This window comes from Phocoena sinus, chromosome 2 (genome assembly GCF_008692025.1).
Source record: "Phocoena sinus isolate mPhoSin1 chromosome 2, mPhoSin1.pri, whole genome shotgun sequence".
Lineage (NCBI taxonomy): Eukaryota > Metazoa > Chordata > Mammalia > Artiodactyla > Phocoenidae > Phocoena > Phocoena sinus.
The window spans coordinates 117,904,787-117,923,614 of NC_045764.1; the positions used below are offsets into that span (position 1 = coordinate 117,904,787).

An 18,828-nucleotide genomic window follows, 5' to 3' on the forward strand; every position below is an offset into this window, starting at 1 on the left:
TCTCTTTATCTTTGATTTTCAGCAGCGTTACTAGTTGTCTAGATGTGGTTTCTTCTATTTATCATCCGTGGGCTTCATGATGTTCTAGAATCTGTGGCTTAATGACTTTCTTTAGTTTTGTAACACTCTTGATCATAACCTTTTCAAATATTGTTATTGCTTTCTTTTTTTTCTCTTCCTGTAATTTTAAATATTTGTATTTTAGTTTTTTACTATATCCCATGTATCTCTTATGTTCTTTTCTGGGTTTCTTATCTCTTTGTTCACACTTCAGTCTAGATGTTTTCTTCTAATCTAGCTTCCATTTCACTAATTGTCTTCATCTGTGTCTAATCATCTTTTAAACCATCTTAATTTCATTTATTTCCTTTTTCAGTTCTAAAGTTTGTGTGGCGTTTTTGTAGTTCTTTTTTTCTGGTTTAATTATTTTGGTTCCCCTTACATATCAAGCTTACTTATTTTAATGTCTGAAGGAGAACTGTATTACCTGAATCCTCCAAGAGTCTGCTCTCTTGCTCATTTTTTTCTCTTGGTTCTCAGTCAGCTCTTGTTTTCTTGAATGCCAGATTATTTTATGTTGAGTATCAGTAATAGTATAACAGAAATTATAGTGGTAAATTTGAAACTGGGGGCAATGTTATCTTTCTGCAGTGAGGATTTACTCTTCCTTCTCATGGAATTGGTGGGTCATAGGGCAGGTGTAGTTTGGAATAAAATTTACGGCCCTTTTACTTACAGTGTTGCTTTCTTTCAGTATGAAGGCTTAGAGTCATCTTTAAAGGATGCCAGCTTTGAGAAGGAGTCAACAGAAGCACAAAGTTTGGAGGTAAAAACAAATAGTATAATTATAAAAGTTAGGGGGAAGATTCTTACTAAATAACATAAATTTTGAAAGTCATGTATCTTCTCAAAACTCACATTTCAAAGGAAATGTGAAAGAGTATCTCTAGATGTTAAAACTTAAGAAGTTAAATATAGGAAACAGAATATTAGTAAGTAGCATAAGGTATTTTAAAAATTTAAGCTCTTGTTGATAACTTGTTTTGAGTGAAGCATACTCAGTTCAATGTAACCTAGAGCTATATAGAAGCTCTTGATTCTTCATTCCTGGGAAGCGTATTAAGGTAACCATTTCTTTTTTGACTCAGTTTGCTCTAGGAAGGAAAAATAGGATTTATTTTCATAAATTTAGGAATAGTTGGTAATGAAAAATTATGTAACTTGAGGCAGTACTTGCCTTTACCTCATACCAATGTATTAGGAGCTGACTAGAATTAGACCAAAGATTTATGTTATACACAGTGGTGTGCTGGTAAATGTTTAACAACTGGCTCTTTAGAAAGCAGGAGCTTTTGTTTGTAGCATTTGCTGGGTTCTGTTGTGTAAATACTCCCACCTTGACCAATTTCAAGGTACCAACATGATGCCACTGAATGTGGAGTTTGGAAGAGATAAAGAGTCAGCTCTCCTGAGTGAGGCATGATTTAGGTAATAGTAAGGAAGGAAACTGTGATAATTTGTCATTTAGCTAAGCTATGACAGATTAGGGTAAGTAATAGCAATTTCTTTAGAGATGGAAATGTAAAAAGCATACTAATATTAAAGTAGAAAACAATGGACTTTGTACCGTTGTTGTACGAGTTCAGTCAGTTCAGCTTGGCGGTTCTCAGTCACTGATGTCTGTAATCATCAGAAAGCATATGTATCATGAATCAGAATTTCTTAGTAGAGTCCAAAGGAAATTATAAATTGAATTCCAAATGAAATTAATTTCTTAACCTTTTCTTTCTTCATTTGTTACCTATTAATATTCTTAAGAACTTGTTGAAATTGTTGTATTTTATTTGTTGACCCTCTGTTTTAACTGCTGTTATGGTAGTAATTTATTAGATTGATTAAAAGATAATTTTATAAGGAATTTAGCATGCTGACAAACCAGCAAAAACTGGAAAGCAAAAATATTTACTCAAGCTTTGTCATGTTGTGGATAAAATAAAACACACCGGGCTTCCCTGGTGGCGCAGTGGTTGAGAGTCCGCCTGCCGATGCAGGGGACACGGGTTCGTGCCCCGGTCCGGGAAGATCCCACATGCCGCGGAGCAGCTAGGCCTGTGAGCCATGGCCGCTGAGCCTGCGCGTCCGGAGCCTGTGCTCCGCGACGGGAGAGGCCACAACAGTGAGAGGCCCGTGTACCGCAAAAAAAAAAAAAAAAAAAAAAAAAAAAAAAAAAAAACACACCAATTTATTCTCAGGCATTGAATTTATGTAATCTGGCCATAAAATTAGCTAAATTTTTACTTTATAATGAATATTTTGGAAGTTTTCCTCTAATTTTAGTAATTTTTTTAAACATATAGTGTTTATTTTCAAGATTGGTAAACATAGTTGAATATAAACTATAATGTGATATAATTACAAAAATTGATGTTTGAATCTATAGATAAAATCAAAACAATAGAGTAATTTTGATTCAAGTCAGAGAATTCATAGAATTCATATATTCATATTCAGATAGTCAAATTTGGGGAAATATATATATATATATATATATATATATATATATATATGTAAATGAGTTTTTTAACCAGTATGATATCGTATGTACTTGTGCTACTTTTATTTTGGCCTACATTAAATTCTTTGATTCTTTTGGTTTTTTTTTAACAAGTTTGTTGAAGGATCACAAATATCAGAGGTATGTTTATTACAGTATTTAAAATCCAATTGGAATAATCCAACTAATCATTTTAAATTAAAAAGGTCACAGAAGATATGTCTTAATTCAGTGTAGAATATTATTTTGATTGTTTTTTGAATTTATTTTTTATTTTATGTATTTATATTAAATTTGGTTTTTTTCTTATGGTTTCTTTTACAATGCTTTAGAGCAGAAGTTGGCAAACTACACTCTGAGCTCTCCACCTGTTATTGTAAATAAAATTTTATTGAAACACAGCCATGCTCATTCATTTACATATAGCCTTTGCTTTCTCACTACATATGCATATCACTTGAATAGCTGGGACAGAAACTATGTGGCCTTCAAGCCTAAAATATTTACTTTCTGTCTCTTTATAGAAAAAATTTGCGATACCTGCTAGTATTGCTGTTATTTCAGTGTTATAAAAATGAACAAATATATAAACTAGACTTATTTAACTTATAGTATATGCATTTGATTACACTCATCTGATTTATCTTGACCAAAAATTCTCATGTCAGTCTTATAAAGTTGGCTTCCTCTTTTAGGCAGTCTGCGAAAAGCTGACTAGGTCCACATCTGAACTTGAGGATGAAATACTCATTCTAGAAAAAGAGTTAGAAGAAGAGAAATCTAAACATTCAGAACAAGATAAATTGGTAAGATTTTTGTGTTTTAGGAAACTGTAGGAAAAAGAAAGTTATTGAGTTTAAAAAAATGATATGATATTGGTTAAAGTATTACATGCACTGTAAAAAAAAAAAAAAAAAAAGAAATCCAAAGAGTACAGAAGGCTGTAAATTGGAGAATAAAAATTTCCAGATCCACTAGCTCTTTTCATTTGTTAGAGGTTACCATTATTATGTTACATTTCTTTCATATTCTTATAGAAATTTTCTATTTGCACTATGGAAGTAGCTCACACAAATAATTTAAGTTGAACAGTCACATACATAGTGGATTTTTTAAAATTACTCAAAACTTGTATTAAGAACTTTAACTTTCCTTTATTTGTCTTTCTACTTTAAAATCTGTCTTAAGGAGGATCTTGATGTGTGTGAGATTATTTAGTAAGATATGATGCTAGTGGACTTCTTTTGTGCCTATATAACTTAAGTGTTACGAAATATTAAAGATGAGTTGAAATACTGTTATGTAACTTTTGTATGAAATCCCTTTAAGCATATGGCTGAGAATGTTTCTTAATTTGAACCCTCACTTGTGGAGCAAAAGTGTTAGGTTAATAATATAGTTAATATATATGGCATCTTGGAAACTGGAGGAGTTTAGTATATACTTGTTTATTGATTTATACTGCCTTTTTAGTTGGTGGATATTTCAAAAAGGATACAGTCCCTAGAAGATGAATCAAAGTCCCTCAAATCACAAGTATCTGAAGTAAGTTGAATTACTTTAATAGCTCTGTTGCTTTTGAAAATCACTTACATTTTACTATTACTTTTATAATTAAAGAATAAGCTATAATGATAGAATTCAGATATATTTTAAAAATACAGGGTATCTGAGGAAAGTTCATTTTTTCCATTGGACAGTATTTATTGAGCCATTGCTATGTACTGGTCACTGCTGAAGGTGATTGGCACTTAATATTAGTAGACAAAATAGAAAGGCTCTTGTGGATTTTAAATTCTGGTAAGAGAGACAGAGAGTAGAAAGTTAACAGAATTTGCCGCGTAGTACATAGAAGGTTACAGGAGGTTAAATCATTTGTCCAAGGTCATGTGGCAAGTTAGTGGTGGAGCAACTAGACCTTGAGTGACTAGACCTTGAGTCTAGGCCAGACTTTTTTTCTGCTACAGCATGCTGCCTCTCCTATTAATATTGGCATGTTTTTGACTTTAATTCCATGTTTCAGGGAGTGTGTGTAAAAAAGAGCTATTGTATTAAACTAATTCTTATAATCTCAATATGTTGTATTTTACTTAGGCCAAAACAACCTTCAAAATATTTCAGATGAATGAAGAAAGACTTAAGGTAGCTATAAAAGAGGCTTTGAGTGAAAATTCTCAACTTCAGGAAAGCCAGAAACAGGTTTGTACTGTAAAGGGACTCCAGCTTGTGAGTATGTAATTATAAACGTTCTGGGCATAGTCATGACTGACCCATGCTAGGGGCAAAAGTAGGCTCTTTCTGGATACCACAAGATCAGGACAATCTCCTATGTATCCTATGGTGTCTCTTTTATATAGGATACAGAGGTCTGTATTCCTGGAACCCTCTTCCCCCAGGAGTGAAAGTAAGCCCGGGCACTCAGCATTTTAATAATAATAATAACAAATAACATTTAGCACAAATCTTCAAAGCCAGACTGAAGGAGGGCAGAGAATACCGTGAGAGTTATTGCAGCTGTGTGTCTGGGCCCTGAAGACAGAAGCAGTTGTTGTGGCAGATCTAATGAGGATTTAACTTTTACCTTCTTCCTCCCCACATATGTGTACACTGCCACATACCCAAATATATTTCCTCTCCAACTGTTCTCCCGATACAGTTATAACTTTTCAGTGGGAAAATTTTTTAATGATTACATTATTTATGATTTTCTAAATATTACAGCTGAGACACATGGTGTGCTCTGATTACATATTCCGTTTCACTCAACATTTTATTTGCCCTAGAGTTAATTGTCTTCTTTTTATACCTATCTGTAATTCATCTGTAGTTCAATCATATATATCTCTTTTAGAGATTATGTAAATATGTGTTCAAACGCTTTGGTTAATCTATTAATTTCATTTTTTCCTTGAAGCAGTCCTTCCTGGGGTCTTCCATCCTCCTGGTCTAGTAGGAACTTGTTCTCTAGGTCTGTTATACTTCTGCTGTTCTGAGGTTTCACTTCACCCCCATCCTTTCCCTTGTCTTTCTTTTGTGTTAGATCTTTTATTTCCTGTGTCCTACCTGTGCTTTTATGTGGTGAATTCCCTTGATTAGCTTCCTGAGAAAAGGTATAGGAGGTAACTTTTAAAAAACTTTCATGACTTAGACTGTCTTCTTCTTTCATACTGTTAACATTTTGGTTGGGTATCTTCTGGGTTGAAATTTTTTTTTCTTGATATTTTGACATGATTGCTCTATTGTCTTCATTTTCCAGTATTACTTTTGAGAAGTCAAATGCTATTTGGATTACTGAACCTTTTTTGTGACCTACTCTTTTCTCCGGTAGAAAATTTTAATATCTTTCATTGTTTCCAGTTCTCTAAAATTTCATGATGGTGTGCCTTAGTGTGGGTCTTTTTCTATACATTTGGATACTCTCAGTCTGGAAACTTGCTCTTGATTCAGTTCTGGGAAATTTACTTAAATTATTTCATACTTTTTGGGGTGTATTTTGTATGATATATGAAATTATTGAAAATGTCTATTTTGGTTTCTTTGTGTCTGTGGAACTTTCATTCACTTATTCTCTGATATTTTTCACTTTTAAGAGTTCTTTGTTTTGCTTATGCCTTTTTCTGGTTTCATGGATGCAGTGTCTTACTTTGCTGAGGATATTATGGTTTTTTTTTTCTCTTTTTTGACAAGTTTTTCCCTGAGTTGCCTTGTTTCCTTTGAGCTCCTTTATTTTCTGTTTTAGTCTATGTCTTTTATCTAAGAGTTTCTTTTTTCAGGTATTTGATGGTTCTTGGGTGTCTGCTCATTTAATAGTGAAGCTCTCCAAATCTAATTGGAAGCCCTGTGTGTGTTTTTTGTGGACCCCTCCATAGGGTAATCTGGCTAGGGTATTTCATTGGAGGATCCCTGATTGTTGGTATTCAAAGACCATTTTCCACAGGGATGACTCCTCCATAGTTCCCATTTGGGAGGTATAAGCCTGTTTGCCAGCAGTGAGGTAAGCAGCTTAGTGAGGTAAGGAGGGCTGGTATCTCACTCTTCATTTCAGTAAGTCAACTTTTGCTTAATGCTTTTATGTTTTCAGCTTGTTACTCACACCTTTACCTGGGTCAGGTGTCCCAGAGTTTCAGATTCTAGCTCTCCAGAGAATAACCTTCCAGGTTCTTGCCAGGTGTGTGTGTATGTGTGTGAGTGTGCCTGTGCACGTACATGTGTGCATGCATGTGAAAGACAGTGGTATGTGTGGGGGAGAGGGATGGATTGAGCATTAGAGTGTGTGTATATGTGTGCGGGGAGAACTTAGGGGATTTTCTAACTGCTTTTCATAAAGACTTTTGAGTAGTCCTCCTCTTTTCATTCCACGTATACCGTAGTACTTGTACCTCCAAATCATAAGCCATTCTGAGTTGTATCAAGTCAACCTGCTTTTAGAGTCTCCCATCTTCTGCCTTAGATTTCACTTCTGTCTGGTCTTTTACTGTGCTTCCATCTCTTTCCACTTTCCTCTTCTAGAATTATCTTTTTCCTCATCACGTTTTCTCTTTTTCCTTGAGGGTTTATGCTTTTTTTCCCTTAAACCTCTTTACTGTCATCTTAGTAGATTTCAGGAGAAAGTACACCCTGTGTTAATTTTGCTATGTTATCAATATAATCAAAAGTGACCTTTTGTACCTTGAAAAAAAATTTCACCTAGATTGTCTTACTCTTTATAGCTGCTTTCATCTAATTCCTTTTTAATCACCAGAGTTCTTGAAATAAACTATTCTGTATTCACTGATTCCATGTTCTAACACATTCCTTCTTTAACCTTATAAGACTGCATGCTGTGTATGCAGTGTCTTTAGTAAATCACTAGAGACCAGCCAATCACCAAATCTTTCATTCTTCAATTCTTATTTATTTTTAATCTGTCAGTGTTGTCTTATTCTATTACACATGCATGGAGAAGGATTGGTTTTTCTTGTGCTAGGGAATATGCTAATGAAGCCTTAGTTTTTCAGAGAAACCCAGTAATTACTATTTGATAGAATAGAGTTTTAAAGACTAAATAAAATTGGCCTTTTATATATATATATGGGCTGATTCTTTTGTAAATTGCTTGCTGATTCTATTTTTTTTGGGGTGGGCTATTTTTCTTAATGACTTCTAAGAGCTCTTTGCATGTTAAGGTTGTTAACGCTTTGGTATATATAAGAATTTCTTTCTCGTTACTTGTTTTTAAATTTTATTTCTGTTATTTTTTGATTTGCAAAGCTTTTAAGCAGTATGTAGTTAAGTTTATCTTTTATAACAATCTTTATCTTTTATTCATGTTGAGAAAATCTTTCCTCTCCTGTAAAAGTATATACAGTAAAAGATTATTTATGCAGAATTTGACCTGTTCTAGATTAATGGTATTCTGAAGGTTAATTAACCACAAAATGGCACATGATTAAAAAAATAAATTTTAATACAAGTAAGGTATGGCATGTTATATGGGATATAAGGAATGGCCAAATCTAACAAATATGCTTGTCTTAGAAACCTTTTTATTTGATATAAGTTTATTATGTAAATCAGTTGAAGAATGTTTAAGTGTCTTATTTTGCCTTACCCCTGTTTTGAAAGTTCTTTGAAAACAGGAGCCCTTCCTTCCTTCCCGCTTTCCTTCCTTCCCTTCTTTCCTCATTCCATTCCTCCTTTCCTTCCTCTCTCCTTCCCCCCCTCCCTTTCTCTCTCCCTTCTCAGTAACACATTGTGTTGTATATTTATTAGTGGTACACCTAGGTATATAAATAAGTGCATCTACACCTACATATGATAAGATAATGAGGTACTTTTCCTTTTTGTGAGGTTCTATTAATATACACCTTAGATATATAAATAAGTGTACCTACACATAAGTATGATGAGATAATATGAGTTGCTTTTCTTTTTATTTGGGGTTTGAATTTTAGCTTTTACAAGAAGCTGAAGAATGGAGAGAGCAAGTGAATGAACTTAATAAACAGAAAATAACATTTGAAGACTCCAAAGTACATGTGGAACAAGTTCTATGTGATAAAGAAAATCAGATGAAGGTAAATGACCCTGCTGGTTTAGTGAATGAGTTAAGCTAGAATTTTATACTAATTTATGGAATTTGAAAATTTTTGTTTTTAGCAGCTTTTATTTTGATAATTTATTTGGCCAAATTTGAGGAAGTGTACTTTTGGGCATACATTCCAATTTGTACCAGTGTTGATATCCTTGCTGCCTAATGTTCCTTGAAGACTTTGTAGATTTGTAGTATATATACATCTATATTCCCTGTGTCCTTTTTTCTTCTCTCCTCTGTATTTTAGCCTAGGTATTTAGTGAAGAAAGACAAAGGATATTGGATTTTACCTTTTATCTTAAGATTGTCATCTTTTTTTGTTGATAAGAAGAGGTTGGAAAGAATTTTATAAACTGGACAAATGAGGTTATGTGTATTAGATGAATGTCTTTAATACTAGATTAACTGATACATGTACTTTTACAGAGAGGAATACTTTAAGTAAATCTAATTGAAATTTGACTCCAATAGGAATAAACTAGTTGATATTACTATTCGGATTTGTTGATTTTTTTTTTTTCCTACACCCCGTCTCTCCCTCCTACCACTTTTTCCTGCCTACCCTTTTATTTAATTAAATTTAATTAATTAATTATTTTTTTAACATCTTTATTGGAGTATAGTTGCTTTACAATGGTGTGTTAGTTTCTGCATTATAGGTGAATCAGCTATACATATACATATATCCCCATATCTCCTCCCTCTTGCATCTCCCTCCCATCCTCCCTATCCCACCCCTCTAGGTGGTCACAAAGCACCGAGCTGATCTCCCTGTGCTATGCGGCTGCTTCCCACTAGCTATCTATTTTACATTTGGTAGTGTATATATGTCCATCTGCCTACCCTTTTAAATCTTATACTTTCAAACTGCAAACAGATACTCAAGTGTAAATACTAAGTAATAAGATGTACAATTAGCATTCTGTAATCTGCACAATGGAGTGGATGTTTTCATCTTGGAAGCTATACATTTATGCTATTTACGTTGCTACTAAGGATGTTTTTAAGATTCCATCTTTAGGATTTGTATTCATAATTTGTTTTATTTTTTTTGTTTTTTTCCCTAAACTTACTCTACTAAAGAACTTGGGACTCTTCCTAACAGAACAAGAATGAGATGCTAATCTCAAGCTCTACTCAAAGTTGTAGGCCATGATATTTGTGCCTGGAACTCAAGAGGGAGGAGATCGAAGGGTGGAAATTGTAGAGCAGAATGGGTTTTTTTAGGTGGGTCCTTCCACAGAAATATGTGGGACAGTCTATTTTATTCTCTATGGTTTAAGAAAATCTTCCTTTATTTAAGAAAATTCAAAAAAGTACTGTTGGAAAACCTCTAATGTTCCAATTCAGATTCTCTTTTATAATTTCCTTTTCTTTATGTCAGTTGAGCTCCTCAGCTAGTTGTTTACTTGAATAAATTGAATCTGTGAAATCTGTGATTTTTTTATATATCATGTACCTCACTTGAGGATTTGTTTGACTTCACACAAAATTGACTCTCATGTTAATGACCACTCTTACTATGGCAAGTGAGAAACATCACGTAAGAAATGTTTTGTTGCTTTATAGTCATGTGATACTTTTAGCAAAAATGGGCCATTATCAAGTATTGTATTTGATTTAGGAATAACCAGTTTTGATTTTTAACTTGCAGAGTTTAATAGTAAATAAATGTTAGTTTTTGAGAGTGTTTACATATTTTATGCCAGGTGGAGAATAAGAGCTCCTGTACTGTCATCTGTGTGGATTGATTTTTAGACTACAACTATGCATTCAGAAGTTGTAAAGCTGTTAGCATAAGGTATTACCCTCTCTCTTTTTTTCCCCTGTTGCTAAATGTCAAGTCTCTGACTGAGCGCTTACAAAAGATGAAAGACTGGGCTGCTGTGCTTGGAGAAGACATAACAGATGATGATAACTTGGAATTGGAAATGAAGAGTGATTCAGGGAATGGTGCGCACTTAGGTATTAAGTCATGACTTACCCTCTTTTACCGAAAACGATGACTGGCTCTTGTATTTCCTTTTAGTTCCCCATGTGCACCATGTTCTTTATATACTTGTGTAATATTCTGTCCCTCTCTCACTATCCCTTATGGTTGTTTCGGCTGGGATAACACCTTTTCAGTAAATCTTTTTTCAGCCCCTCAGATAGACCTTCAGTCTTCTTCCTCTCTGTTCTTTTTATATGTTGTACATACAGCACTCTTCACATTGCGTCATAATCATTTCCATGCCTGTTTTTCCCTGTACTGTAAACTGATCAAATGGCTGGGTGAGTAGTTTGAAAAACGAGTGTTATATAAATGAATGCCTCAGGATACCTCTTTTTTTAGATGGTTCAGATGTTTACAGTACTTTAGTCTTGGCCATCTCAAATTCTTATTGCCATTGCCGGTTGCAGTCTGGAAACTCAGCAAAAGTTAGGTTCACTGTAGCCACTTAGTGTATTTTCAAACCAATTCCTTTGACTTAAAAAAAGAACATTTTGTTTTGACATAATTATAGACTCACAGAAAGTTGTAAAAGCAGTACAGAGAAGTCTCATGTATCTTCATCCAGTTTCCCCCAATGATAGTTCTTCTGACTTTTGTGCCCTTTCTCATTTCTCTCCCTCCATCCCCTGTATAATTAACAAATATTAAGGAGAAGGTGTGATTTTTTTAAAAGATTTTCTTTGATGATAGCATTAATGTGTTGGAAGAAAAGTACATTTCAAAGTAAATACGTATAGTTCTGTTTATACTTTTTCACTTCTGCTTTATCTTGTAAGAAACAATTCTTTTTCTAATGAGAAAACTCATGCTTTTTAATGTTATTTTAATTTGGAGTACAATTCCACTCATATTTTGTATGCTGAAGGATTCTAAGAATAATTGAGACGGTGGGCTGGATTTAGGTGAATACCAAATCCCTGTTATAACTCTGTTCTTGGAGTTAGTGGTGAAGAACCTTGTTAGATGATACTATGGTACTTCCAGTGCTTTTTTAGTTTAGCTTCCTGGGAGCAGGTTCGAGGCTGTTCTGCCTTATATTAAATTCTTTATTGTAGCAAGAAGAGGGATTATAAGGCTCTAGTTGAGTGAACTAATGAAATCATTTGAATGTCTGTTGTGGCATTGCACTGTTTTCTCAATTTATTATTATGTTTTTGTTTTTCACTATAGATAATCAACCAAAAGGAGCTTTGAAGAAACTGATTCATGCTGCTAAGGTTTGCATTACTACAGAAATGTAAAGAATATAGACAAAGAAATAAACATCCATATGTCCTAGTAACTTTTAAAAGTCCATTTTATAGTTACCATGAAGTGATAGAATTTTTAGAAGTGATCAGAATTTTCTTCAATTGCTTTTTTCTTTTTTATAGTAACTATTGTTATTATAAAATTCATATTGTTAATTTTTAGAATTTATCATAAAATTTTTCAAGGTATACACTCATTTCTTTGGATAAGGAATATATTAAGAATGTTTACTATATATTCTCCCATACTTCCCTCTTTGTGCATTCTTCATCCTCTGGTCTCAGTATTTTCTGATCCTCTATTGCCTAATATCTTATTTTGAGAAGTAGGTATTAGATTCATTTTCTTGTGGTTTATCCCTAACCTTTTTCATCCTAGTAGTGGTATCCTGATCTTTATTGATCTATGTGAAGTCTTGGTAATGTAGTTTGAAGGTTGCTTTAATCAACACTTATGTGCTGGGACTTCCCTGGCGGTCCAGTCATTAAGACTCCAAAGCTTCTACTGCAGGGGAAAAAAAACCACAAAAATACAAAAAACGAAAAAAAAATCTTACGTGCTGAAAGCAGATAGCCACTATTCAAGCATCTGTCCCTGATCTTCTCTGTTCCTTTTTGGAGATTTACAGCTATTGATGACTTTGCTAACTTTCCAGGATGGAAGCTACATTGTTGGTTTGTGTAGTCTAGGCAATAATTTCATCAGAGTGTAAAAGAGCTTCAAGGGATTGGGATGGTGTATTGAGATTGTTTTGTTTTTTTGGTATAATTGATTAATGTTGCTTTTCTTCCTTCTCCTTCTCCCATTCTTTGAAGTTAAGAGCTTCTTTAAAAACCCTAGAAGGAGAAAGAAACCAAATTTACGCTCAATTATCCGAAGCTGATAAAACAAAAGAAGAGCTTACAGGTAGGTAATCTACATACTTATAAAGTTTTTCTAAATAAATACATCTTATAGAGAATGGTACATTAATTGAATCAATTATGGGGCGATACAATTTGATTTTTTTTTTACTTTTACTTTTGTCGGTTATCTGAAAAGTTAGTCATGAGGTTTTATTGTTGGTAAAGCCATATCATTTTCTCCATATTTATATAAAATTAATGGCATTATTTTAAAAAACATGTAAACTACTTACCTTTGAATTTCAGTGTCACACGCGTGGTATGGTTTTAGTTGTTAAAAAGTAGCAAATTAAAAATATTAATAAAGGGGTGGGATAGGAAGGGTGGGAGGGCGGTGCAAGAGAGAGGGGATATGGGGATGTATATATACGTATAGATGATTCACTTTGTTATACAGCAGAAACTAACAACATTGTAAAGCAGTTATACTCAGAGATGTTTAAAAAAAATCTTTGTTAATTGCAAAATTGATTTTTAGTAGTGGTACTGCTGTATTTTACAGAACTTTTTACAGAATAGTTTTTTCCTTTAATGTGCATGCATACCATATTAGCACATACAGGAATGATGTTAGACCTGTAGAACTGAAGTATTTTTTATTGAAAAGATTTTTATTTATTTTGCTGATAGTGTTTTTTCCCTAAAGTAAACAAATACAGTTAGTTATGTTTGAAATTTTTTTAAGTTGATATAAGTAACATTCCATTTTGTAAAAAAAAAAAAAAAAAAAAAATTCACCGTAACTGTTAGCATAAAAAAATAATGGAAGGACATTCTCAAATGTCAACCATGATTCTCTTTGAATATGGGACAGATTTCTATTTTCTTTGTACTTATCTGTATTTTCAATAATTTCTAAAATAAGTGAACTGTATTTATAATAAGACACTTTTTGAAAAGGTTGAACCACCAGAGATACAGATTATTTAAAAAATTATCATTGCCCTATTCACACGATACTGGTAGTTGGATTATTTTTGAATTTTGAAAAACATTAATATTAACTTAAAAATAACGTTTTGCTATATGTAAAGCATAGTGCTAAAAGCCATGGGAGAGTTACAGGAGGAAAAGATATGGAGCCTACTTTCAAGGAAGCCATATTTTAATACATTAACAGGCTCTCAGTGAGGAACTGTAGTAAGTGCTAGAAAAGCAAGGAATTTGCTCATCAGTTACCCCATCACTTAATAAAATTTCTTGGCAAATTATTATTTTCTAAAGGTAGTATTTGGAGACTTTGTATTTGTATGCTTCTTCCAAATCTTTCTTTTTTTTAATGGGTCATGAAAGATAAATTTCTATAATTGATCTTCTATTCATAACAGGAAAGTTTTCTTCTAAACTGTTTCTCCTCTGATCTTACCTTTTTCAGTAATCATTTACAGTCCTCTTTTAAGATACAGAGGATTTGAAACAAAATAGTTAAGGTAGAAGTACAAAAATATAATGAAGATTTAACTGTTGGTGTAATTTTTTTAAAAAAAAGTAGGGATGATCCAATTTTAATAGAGATAATATCCAACATTAATTTCAGTTAAATGACTTAACAGTGGCTTGTTAAGAATTGTTAAGACTTAACAGTGGCAATGGCTTAAAGCGTAGCTCAACAGACTTTTTAACTGATATAGATTTTAAAATTTCTGTGGAAAGACAGAGGTGAACAATTTCTTGCACATTTAATCATTCAATGTTAAGGTATTTACTTAAACTATCATTTTGGTGTGTACTTTTAATTAATAGATGTTTTAGAATAATTATATACTATTACATGTAAATAAAATTTTAATGCTTGTTGTTATGATTTTGAAACTGCCCTCTTTAGGCAGAGTGTTTTGCCTTGTTTTAAGATATATGGTATAGTGGTGATTCGTACACACTTTTGGGGAGATATCACCTCAGTCTTAGAGGAGTTAAGTTATGTTGGAAGAGTAATAAGGTTTTAAAAACAGTGGTTGCACTAATTATAAAATATTCATAATTAATTAGAATTGTTAATTTTAGTTCCATAGATAATTCTTTTAGGTTGAAACAAAGCTAAAATTGGTATTTTTCTTTCCAGTCTTGATATGGTTTAAACTAGCAAGACTTTAGAGCATTTGTTATCAGAAGATCCAAATTTCTGGCTTGATTTATAACACATATCAAAATTTTGGCTTAAAAAGAGGCTGAGTTGAAGTTAAGTATTAATGGATAAAGTTTTTACTAGATAAAAAACATGCATTATTCATCATGTGGAAGTAGTTTCATGGAAAATATTGAACTAAAATATTTGCCTTCAAAACCCTCATCACCAAAATTTTGAGAATTTTAGTGGCTTTTGTCTCCTAAACTGAAAATGAGATGCTAGAATTAGAATATTGAAGGTTTTAGGAAATTTTTTTTTAAAGTAAATCTTTAAATAATAAAAAAATTTATAATAATTTATATAGCTCTTTAAAATGTTAAAAGGTATTTAGGTGAATAAAATACCTTATAAATTTTCTGTTGCAAAGAATTTAGTTTATTAATTACTTTTGGTAATTTTTATTTTTATGAAATGTTACTGTGCAACTTAGAATATTTGCTCCTTTAAATTGTGATTTAAAAACTTTTTCTGTAGAGTGTATTAAAAACCTCCAGACTGAGCAAGCATCTTTACAGTCAGAAAATACACAGTTTGAAAGTGAGACTCAAAAGCTTCAGCAGAAACTTAAAGTGATGACTGAACTGTATCAAGAAAATGAAATGACACTTCACAGGTAATAAAAATTATGTTGGTAACTCCACTGAGTGGGAAGTAAAGTAGCTTAAAAATGTTGCATATGCATGTGGCTTATTCACAGTTCTCAGTTTATGACTGGGTTGCTTTTCATCAATTTATTTTTAAGAAAGTTATTTGATTTTGACACATTTTTCTTCAAGGAAGAAAATATAAATGATAGTAGACTTTCCAGGCTGGTTCACAAAATCCTCTTTAACTTCTAATAAGTAGTCAGCAAATTATTGCTAATTAAACTTCCCAATATTGCAAGCTAGGTTTGGGAATCTGGGTGGACATCTTACTAATTGAACTATCCATTAATTCCATCTCGGATATATATAAAACTGATTCCTCTCTCCTGTGTAAATTGCTGCAGCCCAGTGTTCCTTGTCTCAGTAAAAGGCAGTGTTATTTGCTGAATTGTTCAGAGCAGGTGCTTAAGCCATCCTTGCCTTCTCTCTTTCATTCATTCAATTGTCAGATTCTGTCAGCTTTCCTATGTCTTGAATCTGACCACTTTCCACCACCTTCCACACTGCTATTCTGATCCCAGCCATCATCTGTTAGTACCTGGTTTATTGCAGTAGCCTCATGAGTAGTCTCCATCTTTCCACTCTTAACTTCCTGCATGTGTTTTCAGTAGCATAGCCCTCTAAAACATAAATTATGGGTATTGTCACCCTTTTGCTTGGAAATTCCAAGTGCCTGCACATCACACTCAGAATTTAATCCACAGCTTTTATCATGGCCTCCAAGACCCTATAAGATCTGGCCTGTTGCTACCTCTTTAATTTTAGCTTATTCATTTTCTTTTTCCCTCACTATCTTCCAGCCATGCTGGCCTTTTTGATGATCTTTAGCATGCCAAGCACATCTGTAGCTCAGGGCCTTTTGCACTTGTTCCTTCTGCCTGGAGTGGTTATTCCCCTGTGTAAGGTTCAATCCTTCATTTCACTTGAGTCTAGGTTCAAGTCTTACCTCAAAGAATCTTTCCCTGGCTACTGTAACTAAAATAATACCTGCCCCTTCCTATCCCTTTATCTTGTATCTTGCTTTATTTTTCTTCATTATCCTCTGATGATTGATTATCTTTTTTTAAAAAAAATCTTCCCCACATTAAATGTAAACTCCATGAGATAATTACTTCATTCTCTTCTCGTCTGTATTCCCAGTGCCTGAAACTATGCACATGGTAGTTATTCAATAAGTATTTGTTGAATATATGAATAAATATGTTTAGTGCTTTTATATATTGTAGTGAAAGATTGTGTTTGTGTGTGTGTGTGTGTGTGTGTGTGTGTGTGTGTGTGTGTGTATGTGTATGTATGTGTATGTATGCTGATGCTTGAATGCATAGATACACAGAAGACCCTTGAGATATCTATCTGGAGACACCAGATTTTCAAATACTACTATATCACATGTTTTTCATCATTAAAGGAAATAAAATATCTGGAGACACCAGATTTCCAAATAACACTATATCACATTTTTTTTGTCATTAAAGGAAATAAAATGTAACAGACTTTCAAGCCTCTTTATAACTTAATGCAAGTTTTTACAGTTGATCCTCATTATTCGAGGATTCTGTATTTGTAAATTCACCTACTTGTGAAAATTTATTTGTAACCCCAAATCAATACTAGTGGGACTTCCCTGGTGGCACAGCGGTTAGAATCCTCCTGCCAGTGCAGGGCACACGGGTTCAAGCCCTGGGCCGGGAAGATCCCACATGCCGTGGAGCAACTATGCCCGTGCGTCACAACTACTGAGCCTGTGCTCTAGAGCCCGCGAGCCACAACTGCTGAGCCCGCTTGCTGCATCTACTGAAGCCTACATGCCTAGAGCCCATGCTCTGCAACAAGAGAAGCCACCGCAGTGAGAAGCCCGCGCACCACAACAAAAGAGTAGCTCCCACTTGCCGCAACTAGAGAAAGCCCACGCGCAGCAATGAAGACCCAGCACAGCCAAAAATAAATAAATATAAATAAACACGTATATAAAAATATCTTAAAAAAATCAATACTTGCAAAGCTTTAGTGGTCATTTGCAAACTTGCACAGAATGGCAGAAAATTTGAATTGCCCAGTGTGCATGTTCCCAGTTGAGGTCGAACAAGAACTCTGCCTTCTTGTTTCAGCTCTCATTCTGTAAACAAGTGTTCTTTATTTAGGGCCACATCTTAATTTTTTATTTTTTTGGTGATTTAGCTGTTTAAAATGGCCCCCAAGTGTAGTACTGAAGTGCTGTCTAGCGTTGCTAAGTGCAGGAAGGCAGGGGTGCGCCTTCTAGAGAAAATACATGTGCAGATAAACTTTGTTCAGGCATGAGTTATAATGCTGTGGGCCATGAGTTCCTTGTTATGAATCAGCAGTATATATTAAATAAGGTGTCTTTAACCAGAAACACATACAACAGGGTTATGTATTAATGATAAAAGTGCTGTGATCAGAGCTCATAGGAATCTAACCCTGTATTTCCCCTAGGAGTAGTATTTGCTAATTTAGGATTTGTGGTGACTTTATAGACCATAACTAGCGAGAATAATGAGATTCTATTGTATGTGTTCGGAAACTGGTAGAGAATATTAAAACTTCACTGACATCAGGATGCTAGGTGATTTGTTAGGCTCTTTGACTACCAAGCTGTGTACTTCAATCATGCTTTGGATTCAGTTCAGAATTTACAACTTTCTATTCATCATGGACTTCTGGGCCATTGGGGACTGCTCCAGGCATAAAAGAGAAATAAACTTGACAAAATGGAAGAGCTACAATGAGGGTAGCCTCATGGTTTCTGTCAGTAAACCTAGGAATGAGTCCTTCTTTTTAGGTTAGGATGAAAGATACTGTGAGTAAATTTTGGACATAACGGATTATTTGAGGTGAAAGGAATACTTTTGAGTGTATCTTCTGAACAAAAAAATATATGTTTGATTATGGAAATTTAATGAGTGATGTTTAAACTTTCAAAGAAAAGAAGTATTCTCTGTAGATACTCAAAGCAAGGATGGGAAGCTGAGCAGGAATCCTAGCTGTATGCCTGTTTGTTATTCACATTGCGATTTCATTTATTAGTTTGAAATGTTTTCAGTTCTCAATTTCCATCCTTTATAAGCCTACCCAAATTCAAGAGGAGGGTTCATAGAGTTTACCTTTCAATTGGAGGGGTGTCATAAATTTCTGGCCATTTTAAATCATACAGTCTATACAGTAAGAACACACCTCTCTTCCATCTCCAAGCCCACTACACTTTAATGCTTTTCCTAAGGAGATGACTTATTTTCTTATAACACCTGTGAAACGA

At 33.7% G+C, this 18,828-nt stretch overlaps 1 protein-coding gene across 13 annotated transcripts in view; it reads left to right on the top strand.

Moving 5' to 3' along the window:
• MIA2 (MIA SH3 domain ER export factor 2) overlaps positions 1–18,828 on the top strand; it is a 114,119-nt gene that overhangs the window by 57,735 nt on the left and 37,556 nt on the right. For 7 of the 13 annotated variants that reach the window (XM_032622255.1, XM_032622254.1, XM_032622251.1 and 4 more), the window contains 9 exons: positions 755–826; positions 3,250–3,360; positions 4,028–4,099; positions 4,649–4,753; positions 8,488–8,610; positions 10,472–10,592; positions 11,794–11,840; positions 12,690–12,780; positions 15,382–15,520. In XM_032622255.1, the coding sequence (XP_032478146.1) occupies positions 755–826; positions 3,250–3,360; positions 4,028–4,099; positions 4,649–4,753; positions 8,488–8,610; positions 10,472–10,592; positions 11,794–11,840; positions 12,690–12,780; positions 15,382–15,520 (881 nt within the window). Of the gene's footprint in view, positions 1–754; positions 827–2,668; positions 2,696–3,249; positions 3,361–4,027; positions 4,100–4,648; positions 4,754–8,487; positions 8,611–10,471; positions 10,593–11,793; positions 11,841–12,689; positions 12,781–15,381; positions 15,521–18,828 lie in introns of all 13 variants that reach the window. The other 6 variants (XM_032622249.1, XM_032622253.1, XM_032622252.1 and 3 more) reach the window with 2 other exon arrangements.